At 41.3% G+C, this 14,114-nt stretch overlaps 1 protein-coding gene across 1 annotated transcript in view; it reads left to right on the top strand.

Annotated features, from left to right (window-relative positions):
• The window catches only part of abca7 (ATP-binding cassette, sub-family A (ABC1), member 7), a 28,706-nt gene that overhangs the window by 12,074 nt on the left and 2,518 nt on the right, over positions 1-14,114 (top strand). Inside the window, exons 22-50 of the mRNA XM_079349928.1 lie at positions 110-249; positions 374-511; positions 863-1,104; positions 1,458-1,515; positions 1,679-1,881; positions 3,067-3,196; positions 3,369-3,392; positions 3,611-3,756; positions 3,907-4,031; positions 4,270-4,377; positions 4,555-4,747; positions 4,963-5,057; positions 5,727-5,759; positions 5,888-5,993; positions 6,084-6,158; positions 6,383-6,552; positions 6,899-7,076; positions 7,524-7,639; positions 8,045-8,189; positions 8,454-8,577; positions 8,900-9,029; positions 10,235-10,361; positions 10,568-10,630; positions 11,096-11,202; positions 11,605-11,746; positions 11,994-12,128; positions 12,914-13,017; positions 13,174-13,266; positions 13,576-13,825. Of these exons, the coding sequence (XP_079206054.1) occupies positions 110-249; positions 374-511; positions 863-1,104; positions 1,458-1,515; positions 1,679-1,881; positions 3,067-3,196; positions 3,369-3,392; positions 3,611-3,756; positions 3,907-4,031; positions 4,270-4,377; positions 4,555-4,747; positions 4,963-5,057; positions 5,727-5,759; positions 5,888-5,993; positions 6,084-6,158; positions 6,383-6,552; positions 6,899-7,076; positions 7,524-7,639; positions 8,045-8,189; positions 8,454-8,577; positions 8,900-9,029; positions 10,235-10,361; positions 10,568-10,630; positions 11,096-11,202; positions 11,605-11,746; positions 11,994-12,128; positions 12,914-13,017; positions 13,174-13,266; positions 13,576-13,825 (3,700 nt within the window). The remainder of the gene's footprint in view (positions 1-109; positions 250-373; positions 512-862; positions 1,105-1,457; positions 1,516-1,678; positions 1,882-3,066; positions 3,197-3,368; positions 3,393-3,610; positions 3,757-3,906; positions 4,032-4,269; positions 4,378-4,554; positions 4,748-4,962; positions 5,058-5,726; positions 5,760-5,887; positions 5,994-6,083; positions 6,159-6,382; positions 6,553-6,898; positions 7,077-7,523; positions 7,640-8,044; positions 8,190-8,453; positions 8,578-8,899; positions 9,030-10,234; positions 10,362-10,567; positions 10,631-11,095; positions 11,203-11,604; positions 11,747-11,993; positions 12,129-12,913; positions 13,018-13,173; positions 13,267-13,575; positions 13,826-14,114) is intronic.

Below are 14,114 nucleotides of genomic sequence, written 5' to 3'. Positions count from 1 at the left end.
ATGATGGGGCGACCTTTTACCTGAATGATAAAAAGCAAATGTGTGAAAGGATTTGATTGGCTTTAAACAGTCTTACATTTTGCGTGTCTCTTTCCCCTTTCATTCTCAGACTGACAGTAGAGGAGCACGTGTGGTTTTATGGCTGTATGAAGGGCTTATCTGAAGCTGAGGTGAAAGCTGAGCTGGACACTCTGCTGGCTGACGTCGGCCTGCTGCACAAACGCCACGAACAAACCAAAAACCTCTCCGGTAAATGCTGTAGTTTAAAAAAAAAATCACAATCCTCTCTTTGAACAATTTGCAGGACGATTGTATATTTTGGGGATGATTGGGTGTTCCTTAAAAAATAACCATACCTGTGTTTCTCCATCAGGTGGCATGCAGAGGAAGCTGTCTGTGGCGATTGCATTTGTTGGAGGCTCTAAGGTGGTTGTTCTGGATGAACCTACAGCCGGGGTGGATCCGTACTCTCGAAGAGGAATCTGGGATCTCCTGCTCAAATATCGCAAAGGTGCAAATCCAGGGCCATATCTATTTGTATTTGTATTCTGATAAAACCTCATTTCAAAGAGCTGCGAACCTTTAAGATAACAACCCTAAAAAATGCTTTTACAAGTGGTAAAAATCACGTTTTCATGTGATGTGAACATTACATTATGCTCACAAGAATAGTCTTAAGAAAGTGTTAAAAAAAATGGTTTGCCTGATATCCCAACTGGAGAATGGGAGAAAAGAGTCTCATATAACCCTTCAAAAATCGATATGAAGAGCGAAATAGCATTTTCTCATGAGTCCCTCAACAGAAACAGGAGATAACTTCAAGAAATGGTCACTATGCATACTTGCTGTCTTTCTCCATCAGACCGGACCATCATCCTGTCCACCCACTACATGGACGAGGCAGAGCTACTAGGTGACCGGATCGCCATCATCTCTCAGGGGAAGCTGTGCTGCTATGGCTCACCGCTCTTCTTGAAATCCCGCCTCGGATCAGGATACTATCTCACCGTGGTGAAGAGAGAGGGCCTGGACAACAGCACCCTCAGCAGCACCAGTATCTGCACCAGCACCAGCATCAGCACCAACAAACTACCTCCTCTCAAGGTCAGATTTTTGTCCAAACTGAAATGAGTCAGAAAAGGTTTACATCCTGCATGTTCAGCAACATTCACCCACCAACTGTTAGAATATGCCACATTTTACTCACAGTAAAAACATATGGACAAAAACAACTGAGAGAGATTCCACATCTAAGAATCTGAGAAACTGAATTTGGACACATCAAGTTTCTTAGATTTGGAGATTACACAACTGCAGGAGGGTTGCAAAAAGCCTCTAAAGTAGAAATTTAAATGCACAGCATGAAAGTTCCTTTCAAAATGAGCCACTGAAATTTTACTAGACTGAAAAATCTCACCACCAGATTTGTTCCTCAAAGTATGTTCTTTACGTTTCAGCACAGTGATTCATCCATGAGTGAGGACACCGGGCTGGGAAGTGAGGAGAGCAGCTTATGTGAGTGTTTACCACCTCAGCATTCTGTTGAAGTCACTTAGTGGTTTCAGTGTTCAATACCTCCAAACTCTAAAAACAGCACTGATTGTGGATGATTCAATCAGAAGGAGCCATGGGATACTCAGGCTAAAAGTCTTGTTCCTCATTATCGTCTTTATGGCAGACCTGGCTGCGTTGCTATCCCTGGCCCACCAACACATCCCTGGTGTGAGGCTGGTGGAAGAGTCAGGGCGCGAGGCCGTGATCAACCTGCCACAGACGGCTGCCATGGACAGCAGCCTGGCCGTCTTCCTGTCAGAACTGGATCAGAGGCTGAATGAGCTGGGCATCAGCAGCTACGGCCTATCAGACAGCACGCTGGAGGAGGTGAGACTTTGTTTTTAATAGATGAATAAATAAATAGAAACACTTGATCCACCTTCACAGACTTTTTCCCCACAACATTCTGTGAACTGGTATTGGTACTCATAGATGACGAGTACCAGCATAAACAAGTCCCCAAAGGAAGTGGGTACAAATGCAGAAATTGTTGGGGAAAACACAAAAAAAAAGTTACAAAGAGACTGTTATCACAAAGATGTACACTCAATGTTAATGTAATGAGACTACACCAGATGGCTGGAGAACTACACTTTTTGTGGCAACCTTTGTTCGCATCAAGCTAATCCCAAATAAAAAAAGTGCATTCTTAAACCTACAAAGCTACAAGATTATAATGTATGCTTTATTGCCATTGAAACAGAGTTGGTAGGAATTTAATTTTGTGAGCCACGAGACAACAACAACAACACGATTAACCCCACTCACATGCAACTCACACCTTTACATTTAATAAAGAAATAATTATAATAGCATACAAGACAGCGAAAAAAATACAACTTTTTGTAGAGATGATGAAAAAACAACTTCTTAAGCAGTAATCTTCTAACCTGACCTGGATATATGTGTGATATTACAGTATGTGTCTGCCCAACATATTCACCGTTTGACATCGCAGGAGTGAGCCTTCATTTGTCTTACCAGTGTGATCTACAGGAGCTCATCAGGGTCAAGTTCGGAGGGTTAGACATTTGTGGAGCAGCCACGGTCTTAATGGGTTTAATGTTAGCATCTGATTAGCTCTGATTGTGACCTTAAGGAGCCGGATGAGTGTAGATAAGTGTAAAAAAGTCACACATTCTTTACTCCTCAGACTTCTGTATAACCTTGTGGATGAGATTTTACTGCCCCCTGCTGTCTACATATTTAGCTGCCAGGAACTGAAGATATAATCAACAAGGTTCTTCTAAAAGAAACTGGCAATAGTAATGTTGGCAGTTTAAACATGTAAAGTTCAAATCAACTACTGGAAGCTGCACTTCTGATCGTTTTTACAAAAAATTAAAAATCTTTGTCCACAACACAAAAAAGTATCAAGAGTATCATGGGCACATTGAGACCTACACTCGCCTACAGGGAGTGGTAACACACAGATTCCTCCAGAGAGAACCCTTTTCTCTTTGTAAGGTTTTTAATCACGTCTTTCATCACGACCCTTGTGGTAATTTCCAGATCTTTTTGCGGGTTGCGGATGAAACCGGCGTGGATGCTGAACCAGAGCCACAGGCTGAATCCTCCCACAGACTGCAGCGGTCAGCTGGGCAGAGTGCAGAGAGGCAAAATGCTGAAGAACCAGAGACAGGTACACACACACACACACACACACACACACACACACACACACACACACACACACACACACACACATACACACACACTCCAAACAGATTTATGTTCATACTCCACAGTGTTTCCATGCACAGTCTATGCTTTCGTCTTCAAACTGTGTCTGTCTGTTTCAACAATGCTGCCAGGAAGGAAAAGGCTTCGTAAGCAAGGTACCTACTAAGCATCCTCTCTGAGATTCATGATTTAAGAGATACAGAGAGAACTCTGACATACAGTCATTCAGTGTGTAAGTCAGTTGTCATATCACGTCTGCTCTGTGTCTTTTATCTGTCAGGGCTCTCCTTAGTATCGAGGTTGGACAACCTCATCAGCCCCTTTATATACTGTAACCATAGCAGCTCTCATCCTGTGTTTGTATCGCTTACAGAACCTCAAGAGACAGACCTGCTGAGCGGAGATGGTCGAGGTGGGGCTCCTCTGACTGGTTGGTGGCTGACCTGGCAGCAGCTGAAGGCTCTTTTCATCAAACGCTGGCTTTATGCCCGAAGAAGCCGCAGGGGCTTCTTCGCTCAGGTGATGACAAACATCAGGCAGCTGTTAGAGAGAATCAGTTCAATCAGTTCAGGCTTCATTGTTGTATTATCAGTTTTTAATTATTGAACATTCACTCTCTGTTTTGGACTTGGAGATGTTTTTTCATCTAAAGGTTAATTTGTGCACTAGATCGTCTTGCCTGCCGTGTTCGTGCTGATTGCTCTGCTCTTCAGCCTCATTGTTCCTCCCTTTGGGAAGTATCCTTCGCTGCAACTGCAGCCCTGGATGTACGGAGAACAGTACACCTTCTTCAGGTATACCTGCATCCCCATATTCATGCTTACAATATTTATTGGAAGAGAGTATTCCTGCTGCTAGTTTGGATCATATCCATTTGTCTCTGTTACCCTGCTTTTTATTTTCACTGATTTTTGGAAACTACTCTTTTTTGTTTTTGTTTTTGTTTTTGTTTTTGCTCCACTCAAAAGAAAATAGTCATAGTCATAGTCTCTTCTAAGGTTTTGGTTCTGACATCTTGTTTTATATTTACAGTCATGACGCTCCGGGTAATCCCGCCATGGACAATCTGCTCAAAGCCTTGTTGGGCCAGCCAGGTTTTGGTACCAGGTGCATGGAGGAAGAGGCAGAAGACAATAGCATGTAAGAAAACCCCATTGACATACAGAGTAACAGGTCTCAGCAGCATCAGATGGACAGGAACTGAACACAACCAAGATAAAGTGTCAGAGACTTTTAACTTTAAGTGTGAATAAAGAGCTCTGAGCAAACACTGTATTTCGGTGAGTTAGCCATGGTCTCTCCATGTGACGCCTGCAGGAATCCTCAATGTGAAGGTGAGAGGGCGGGTCCGTTATTGCGGCCTTGGGTCTCACTCTCCACCTGGCAGATGTTCAACAGAGGCAACTGGAGCAAAGACAAACCATCACCTGAGTGTCAGTGTAGCACAGAGGATGTCCGCAGGATGCTTCCTGAATGCCCGCAGGGTGCCGGTGGTCTGCCGCCCCCACAGGTCAGTGCAGTATCCGGTCAGGACCAACGTTTTAGCCTGCAGAGTTTAATGGTCTCAATTCTGTTCCCCTTTACATACTACAATAAAATTACTCTATGATCATTTCAAAGTGAACACATCTGCTGAAAGTGACATTTGAAGCTGATCAAATTCACTATTTCATCTTTGAATAGTTGCAGTTTACTGGCTCTTCAACTTTTCTGTTTACCTTTCAGATTAAGAGGCTGACTGGAGACATCCTCCAAAATCTGACAAGTTATAACATCAGTGATTACCTGGTGAAAACCTACTCTCAGATCCTCAAGAAAAGGTACCGCATTAAAAGAATACAGTAACATGCACTTAATAATGTGACTTTGTTTTTTTTTTTATCTTTGATACATTTTGGCATGTATTTTACATGATGTAGATAAATATGATCAAGAATTGTTAACCTTTGCTTCTCTCTCTCTCTGTCGCGTTTTGATGTTGAACTTTAGAAAAGAATTCAGATTCAAGTCTGCAATCAGTGTTTTATTTTTATCGCTCTCACATGCATTATCTTCCATACTTTATTTGTTTGGCTGGTTGTCTTTGTAACCTGTTAATAGGAGTTTTAAGTAGGGGTGTTGAAATGAATCGTGGTAAAAACAAGGATGATTCTGCATCAATGCAGGGACAGAACTGATGTTCATAGATGTTCTAGCTGTGGCTGGACCTGTATACTTTATTTATTTTTAAAAAGTAAAGGCATTTATGTCTACATTTATTTTCTAAACGATGAAATGTATTTATCTGAAAGCTTATCTTTATTGTTAAAACATAAAGCCATGTGCAAAAATATAGAAAAATGAGGATGCGGCTCATCGTGATGAATCAAGATTTGGAGTTGTTTACAGGAAATTCATTGTCTAATCGTAACATTTGACCAGTGAAGATGCACAGCCATATTTTGAATGTTTGAAGGCGAGTAAACTCCCTTATTCTCTGTCATTAACAGCCTAAAAACCAAGAAGTGGGTGAACGAGTTCAGGTAAGATGATCGCCATAGTTGGTGCGTTAAACATTCGTTCAATTTAACTCTTTTAAGGGAAAGCTAATGTACTGGAGCACACTAAACATGTCCAAATGTTCTTCAAAGCCTTTCTTTCTTTGTTGCAGATACGGAGGATTTTCCCTTGGAGGCAGCGCCACGCAGACATTGTCTCAGGTCAACCACGTCCAAGACTCGGTCATGGCAATCAGGACTCGATACAGAGTCCCACAGGTATAAATCAGGGTTTAGACACGGTCAACTGAAGCTGCTGTTTCCCTGAATGCTGTTTGCCGTTTCTTGACGTACTTTGATTTACTACAGAATAGTTCACTTGATCATCTGCTGGAAAGACTGCCGGGTTTTCTAGAAGGACTGAACAGTAAAGACAATGTCAAGGTACATGTTTGTCTGATCATATGTCTTCACTTTGTCTTTAAAGGTCATAAATAACATGAAACATTAAATCAGTTTGTCTGGCCGAAAAGATGATGCATTTGTTTCTGTCATAAACCTTTATAACCATTCAACTTTGAAAACAAAGGGGCTATATGGCCATACACGTTTTCAGTAGCTACAAACTAGTTTTTATAATGAATTGATTTGCTCGTGTTTGTCCTCAGGTGTGGTACAACAACAAAGGATGGCATGCCATGGTGTCATTTGTCAATGTGATAAACAACGGTCTGCTCAGAGCGAGTCTGCCACCGGGTCCAGAGAGGAGGAAACACGGCATCACTGCCTACAACCACCCACTCAACCTCACAAAAGAACAACTCACTGAAATGGCAATGTGAGTTAAATGCTGTGCAATTTAAAGCTTTAGATGTCGGGAGAGGTGGTTTCTTGTGCTAGTTATTGATCTCAAAAGGTAAATTTAGCTCAACCAGGACACGTTATATATGATGGACAACTATCTGAATTAGGTTTAAAGTCTTAATTTGGATTTTAAAGTCATATGGCTGCGCTGAAAAGTCCACTTTTATGAGTGCTCATATTCAACATGTGGAAACCAGAGTATGTCTGGACAGTAGAAAAATGCATACCGGTACTCCAAAACGTATAACGCAGTGACGGGCTGTTGGGATTGGTCAGCTTTTCTTTTGTACCTGATTGGACTTCCCCTGCTCCCTCTGTAGGATGACTACATCTGTGGATGTTCTGGTTTCCATCTGCGTGATCTTTGCCATGTCCTTTGTGCCGGCCAGCTTCGTCCTTTTTCTGATCGAGGAGCGAGTCAGCAAAGCCAAACACCTGCAGTTTGTCAGTGGAGTCAAACCCATCCTCTACTGGCTGGCCAACTTCACCTGGGACATGGTCAGTTCTTCATCAGCAGAAGACTCTATATGACATGATATGCATCTTTTAACAGTCACATAGTAGTTCTGTCATACTTCTAAGGTTGTTTAAGAGCATTAAAGATAACATTTTAATGTTTGAACATTTTGTCATGTGGAAAGTAAAGGCTTTAATCAGACAACAGCCCTGCATTAGTGACACTTGATTCTCCTATTAATTCAATTTTCAGCTGAAGTTTAAACCTCAGAGTGTGGAAAAAAGAAATGCACGCCCTGTCATCATTGATTAGTTTATAGACGGGTTACATTTGTAAAGCCTCTAGTGTTTGGCTCAATTCACAATGATGATGTTGTCTGGTCTGAAACACAGAAGCTTCATGAGGAGAACAAGCAATGCTGTATTCAGCTTTATCACATCTTAACCCACTCCCCTCTTTTATTTATCTTTTTTTTGTTATCTTTTCAGTTGAACTACACCGTTCCGGCCACCATGGTGGTGCTGATCTTCATCAGTTTCCAGCAGCAATCCTATGTCTCAGAAACCAACCTGCCTGCTCTGGTCCTGCTCCTCCTGTTCTATGGGTACATTCAAGCAGACTCCATTGATCTCTGTTCATGTTGTTACACTTCTAAAATCATCCGTCATCATGAAATGTAACCAACCTGGCCTCATGCATTAACCAGGGATATTTCTTACAAGCATATTGCATCTTCTTACTGGAGGTGCATTTAAAGGAGCGTGGACATTTATGTACAGGAAACATCCAGTCTTGATTTTTGCCTCTCCTGTTTTTGCTGCTTTTTTTGCTCCTCAAATAAACACAATAAGTGAAAACTCAACTTAGCTCACTGACACAGACTGACTTCTTTATACAAGCAGACGGAAAAAAGATGCTAAATAATGATGATAACAGGATTGTTGTCTGTAAGTAAAGTGAGGTACAGTGTTTGTCTTCACCATTTAAATAACCTCATCCTTCTTTGTAGGTGGTCCATCACTCCTCTGATGTACCCAGCATCCTTTGTATTCAGCGTCCCCAGCACAGCCTACGTGGTTCTGACCTCCATCAACCTCTTCATCGGAATCAACGGCAGCATCGCCACTTTTGTTCTCGAGCTTTTTGTTGACGAGGTAGATCAAAATCCATATTTAGTGGCTGCTTAATAACAACAATGACAACAAAACGTTCATTTTCACTGATGATGTACTTTCTCTAAAGCATCAAAACATTCATCTGAGAGTACTTCAGTTACATCGAGTTCCTAGCCCAAGAAGTGTTTGAATGTTACTAATGTGTTATGGACATGAATTGGGAATACTGGATGTCTTTAAATATTGAGTTAGTGTGACGTTTTACAAGTGAAATATTTCAGAGGTTTTCTTTTTTTCATTCAGCACCTAAATGAGGTGAACAGGATCTTGAAGAAGGTGTTTCTCATCTTTCCTCACTTCTGCCTGGGACGAGGTCTCATCGACATGGCCAAAAACCAAGCCATGGTAGATGCCTTTCAGAGACTGGGTACCTACACATCAAAAACCCTCTCCATAACCCCTGTTCTGTATATTTCACATATATATCCCCCCCCCCCCCCAGCCCCTTGAATCAGTGAATGCTCAGCTGTTCTTACTTGCTCACTGTAATCCACTGCTGTAAGTTACAAAACATGTGCATGTATGTACATTTACATATTTTCACTTGGCCATTTTTTTACTTATTTGTGTACAATAGAGACTGCTGTTACCATCCTGAAGAGCTCCTGCGTGTCAGACTGCTTCAAACACGACAAGATTTAAACCATGTGTGTAAAGAATGTCCTTCTCTGGGTTTCTTCATTGTCCAGGCACAAAGCAGACTCTGGACCCTCTTCAGTGGGACTTTGTAGGGAAGAACCTTTTTGCTATGGCTGCTGAAGGAGTGATCTTCTTCATCTTCACCATACTGCTGCAGTACAAGTTCTTCATCAGCTCAAAGTATGTTTGAAAAAAACTATTGAATAGTGGAAGAGGCAGTGTGCTTATCCTCTCTGCCCTACATCACATTACGATTATTTCACTGATTATTGTGGCCTCAGAGAAGTTATAGTAGTAGGTGACTTAGATAATTTAATAAAGAATATATAATCAGACTTTAACTACTAATACAAAATAATACAGTATGTGTAGATGAAGAGATGACTTACCGTAAATTCCGTACTATTGAGCGCACCTGGATATAAGCCGCACCTGCTAAAAATAAGTAAATAAATGTATTTGTACATATATAAGCCGCACTTGATTATAAGCCGCAGGTGTCCACGCTATAACAAGAGCTATTTACACAGACGTAGGCTACCGGTAACATCCGCAAATACTGTAGCGTCCGTACGGACGTTAAAGGACGACGAGAGCGTTCAAATAATAACTTTTAATAACCCGATCACTGTCGGCCGTGACCACGCCGTTTACAGCAGAGAACAACACATAACTTGCCGTAACAATCCAACTCTCTCCCCCAGCGTTCTCTCATACAGCCACTCAACACGTTCTCGCTGGTGCATTCACTGACTCTCCACATAATCGGAATTATGAACACATTATCAACTACTGACTTTACAACATGAACCGTTACAATACGAAGCCTAGCCGACGGTGTCTGTAGCACGGCTGATGAAAAAGATGACCGTAATATATTTCACAAGAAAAAGTCCATCCATTCACTGCCTCAGAATGACTTCATTACTCACTTCCTCAGTCTCTGTTGTCGCTGTCAGTGTCATCTTAACATGCAGCAGCTCTGTTAGCTTCTTTGACAGCCAGCTCGATCGCCTTTAACTTGAAAGCTGCATCATATGTATTTCTCCGTGTGTTTTCCATCATGAGGGTGCGTGCATGAAGCGCAAAATGACTGATATTAAGATCCGACGTGACGAAGTCAAATGTTTTTGCGGCAGAAGCTCATTGTCCCCCATAAAAAATCCATGCATTAGCCGCACCGGAGTAGAAGCCGCAGTGCTCGAAGTGTGAGAAAAAAGTAGCGGCTTATAGTCCGGAATTTACGGTATGTTAATACTTTCTTTGTGGTTGCCACAGAGCAAAACAAGGAATACCTCCTGTGTAGAAAAAATGACAAAACAGCTTTTCCACAGTAGTTAAAATGAAACAAATGTGGTGATCTTTTCTTTCTGCTTTGTATTCAGGTTGTGGTGGGCTGAGCCTGAGATACCTCCGCTTGGTCCTGAGGATGAGGATGTGGCTCGAGAGAGAGAGAGGGTCAAAAGTGGGAAAGCACAATCGGACATCCTCACCATGATCGACCTGAGCAAGGTAAAGCAAAAAAGAAAAACCAAGACGTGAAACGGACACTGTTATTTTTGTGAGCCGTGAAAAACTTATAAACTACTCATGTAAGTCCTGTTCATCAGTGCTACATACAGTACATGTTTTTCTTTTAGAGTACACCATTGTTTTGCCCAACATTGTACAGCATCTCTCAGGCTTAGTTGTGAATTAAGGGACATTTTTTGTCGTAGGTTTATAAAGCGGGCAAGAAGCCGGCAGTGAATCGCCTCTGCCTTGGGATTCCCCGTGGAGAGGTAAGATATTGTACCAAATAATAGCGCTGATTTTATCATATCACACACAACTGATCAGACGTTTGTTCTGATCAGCAGTGTGTTTGTCGACCACACTTTGATTGATGAATCACTATTATCCCTCCAAAAAGAGGTATAGTAGAAATGTGTTAGTATTAATTTTATTATCCCTGCTGCTAAAACTAGCATGTCTGCTAGAAGTGTCTGTATAGCTGCTCCTGTTCTTACAACCATAAATAATACTCACTAAACTCCTACTTCTGTTTACCTTTAATACCTCATCTTCTAATCCAGCAGCTTCCATCAGTAACCACAACTCTTATGTCTAATATTTCAGTAACGTCTGTGATCCTTGAGCTAAGTCTAATGTCATTTAGTCAAAAGTGAAAGGTCCCAGCTGCTGGCTGCAGCTTCTCTGTGTGTAGATGTGTTTGTAACTTTCTTTTTTTGGGCTTTATCTCTAAGTGTTTTGGCTTGCTGGGAGTGAACGGAGCAGGGAAGACCTCTACCTTTCGCATGCTGACTGGAGACACTGCTGTCACCTACGGCGAGGCTTTCCTTAATCACTACAGGTACATACTGTCTCCACATACAGTTATTCCACTTTTACACTGGCCTTCTTTTATTCAGTGGTTGACGTCAAATATTTAACATGAGGTTTGTTTGTTTTTTATATACAGATTTATTTATGAATCTATCCAGGATATAACGTAACTTGTGTATGTTATGAAAGAAATGTCATCAAGATCCCTGAACTTTGAAATAAGCTGCAAAAGTTATGATCCCTTTAGTATCATTTTAACTACAGAAGTAGAAATGGAATATAAAGAGGAAAGAACAAAATGGTTCTAGAGAGAGCACCAAGCAACAATGATACCATCAGTGTTAGTAGTAGTTAAAGCAGTGTTGTGGCTGTAGTACAGCATTAGTATAAGTATTGATATTACTGTTTGACTGTGAGTTTCTGTTTTCAGTGTGCTGACAGAGATGGAGCGAGTCCACCAGCTGATGGGTTATTGCCCTCAGTTTGACGCAATCAGTGACCTGCTGACTGGTCGGGAACATCTGGAGCTGTTTGCCCGCCTGCGGGGGGTGCCAGAGGAGTCTGTCGCCAAGGTTGTTTGTTTATGAAATACTTTGGGGCTTTTATACCTCTATTTGGTAGATAGACCTGGGAGAGAGTAAGGAATGAATAACATACAGGAAAGAGGCTGACGATCAGATTCTAACCCAAGTCTACTGTTTTGTGGATTACATGCTCTGTACACAGGGTCCGCGGCCGAACATCTAGCTGTTTTTTTCAGTGTATAATAAAATTGATGAGCTGTTCAGAATTGTAAACACATTCTCTTCTGTCCTGTAGGTGGCCCAGTGGGGGGTGAAGAAGCTTGGACTGAGCCAGTATGCAGAGCGGGAAGCTGGAGGCTACAGCGGAGGCAACAAGAGAAAACTCTCCACTGCCATCTCCCTCATCGGAGCTCCACCGGTCATATTCTTGGTAAGAATTTATCTTTCTAACAAAACAACTGCATGGAAGTCTTTTACAGACTTTGCATTATTATTGATTAAACTTTTTTTGAAACATTTCAAAAATCAGTTCCTGCCTTAAATTCCCTGTGAAAGATAACTTCCAGAGTCTCAAACTACCTAGTCTACTACTAGTGACATATTTCCTACTAAAACAGATAGAACCGATGGAACCAATCACAAGATAGAAGGCGGGATATAACATCGGGATGAATTTGATTGGATTGTTAAACTTTATTATTCACTCAGGCTTTCCATTAGAGATATACTTTCCACCTTACTACAACACATTCTTCCTTTCTTAATAGTTTTTAATAGTTTTTCCTTTATCCAGTACTTTTACATTCTTCTGTCTTCTAATGATATATGATCTTTGTTTTGCTCTGTTTTTTATTTTTTATTTCTTTACATTTCTGTTGCACTCTTTCCTTAAGCTTTGTTTCAATGTATTTCTGTTTTTGTCTGTAAAGCACTGTGAATTGTCTTGTGTCTGAACAGCGCTATATAAATAAACTTGCCTTGCCTAGCTTCAACAATTTCTTTTTGAAAAATGTGTAAACAACGCAGAGTGCAGGATGAGTCATCAGACATGTTTACAGGAAGTGAAAACAGTTATTGTGATGTAAAAATACTGAGATTATGCTTAATTAAAATTTATTTTGCAGATAAATGATCATTGGTCACGTCTGTTGCTGAAATGTTTTAGTATTGTGGCTCACATATTTGGTTTCTTGGTGTTTTTATAATTCGTGTCAGGATGAGCCCACCACTGGTATGGACCCAAAAGCCAAAAGGTTTCTGTGGAACTGCATCCTTAGCGTTACCAAAGAGGGCAGAGCTGTCGTCCTCACCTCCCACAGGTAGGAAGAGATCCACAACCAAAAAATCCTTATGAACTCATTAAGAGTGGATTCATGTCTGTGTTAGTTAAAAGAATAAAAAAAACAGCTGAGAGTTTTCTTAGAGTGCACACACTTTATTTATGTTGATGTTTTTCTTTGTGTCTGTATGATCAGTATGGAGGAATGTGAGGCTCTCTGCACCAGAATGGCCATCATGGTGAACGGCAGATTTCAGTGTCTCGGATCTGTACAACACTTAAAGAACAGGTAAGCCTGCTCTATCCTCAACAATACCAAGATGAGCTCCAAACACAATATCAATAAGTGAATGGATCGGGTCACACTTCCTACCTTTCACCTCCTCATTTGTTGGAGACTGAGCCAATCAATGAGTCGATCAATGATTAGAACCAAGATTACTGGCTCTGAAAAATTCTAACTCTGAGAAATTACCACAGAGGACATGCTGTTGTGTGTACTGTTAATCTGGAGAGGTCACTGATAATGTTTGTGTGAGAGTTTCACTTGAATAAAAGTTAAAAAAAACTGACAAACTTCGACTATTGTTTCCTCCAGGTTTGGGGATGGTTACACCATCATCCTGCGTCTGTTGGATGCAAATTCTGACCCTGACTCGTGCCCTGTCGACACCTATTTGAGGAAAGTTTTTCCTAGTGCTGATCTGAAGGAGCGTCACCAGAACGTGCTGCAGTACCAGCTGCCCTCACACGCCTGCTGCCTCTCTCAAATCTTTGATGTGCTAGCGAACAACCACGAGGAGCTCGGCGTCCTCGACTTCTCTGTATCACAGACTACTCTTGACCAGGTAAGGTCACCACGTTTTTTGTTAAAGGGGTTCATGTGAAGTTCCCTTATGTCCGATATACTGTAAGTCAATTTAAGTAGAACTTTGCATCCAAAGTATCCTTTATTGGAAACATTGTTAGACACTTTTTAGGTGCTATTTCAACTCAAGGTGCAAAATTAAGGTTTTTGCCCATGAAGTAATGTAAAATAACACATTACTATAATTATTGAGAATCAATGTTAACACACTCAATCTGTCCAACAAGAGTAAACTGTTTCGTCTGTACACAGTTTGCCAACTAGGCAGT

This window comes from Symphodus melops (genome assembly GCF_947650265.1).
Source record: "Symphodus melops genome assembly, chromosome: 8".
Taxonomy (NCBI): Eukaryota; Metazoa; Chordata; class Actinopteri; order Labriformes; family Labridae; genus Symphodus; species Symphodus melops.
The sequence above is the reverse complement of the archived record's forward strand: the minus strand, read 5'-3'. Positions and strand labels throughout refer to the sequence as shown.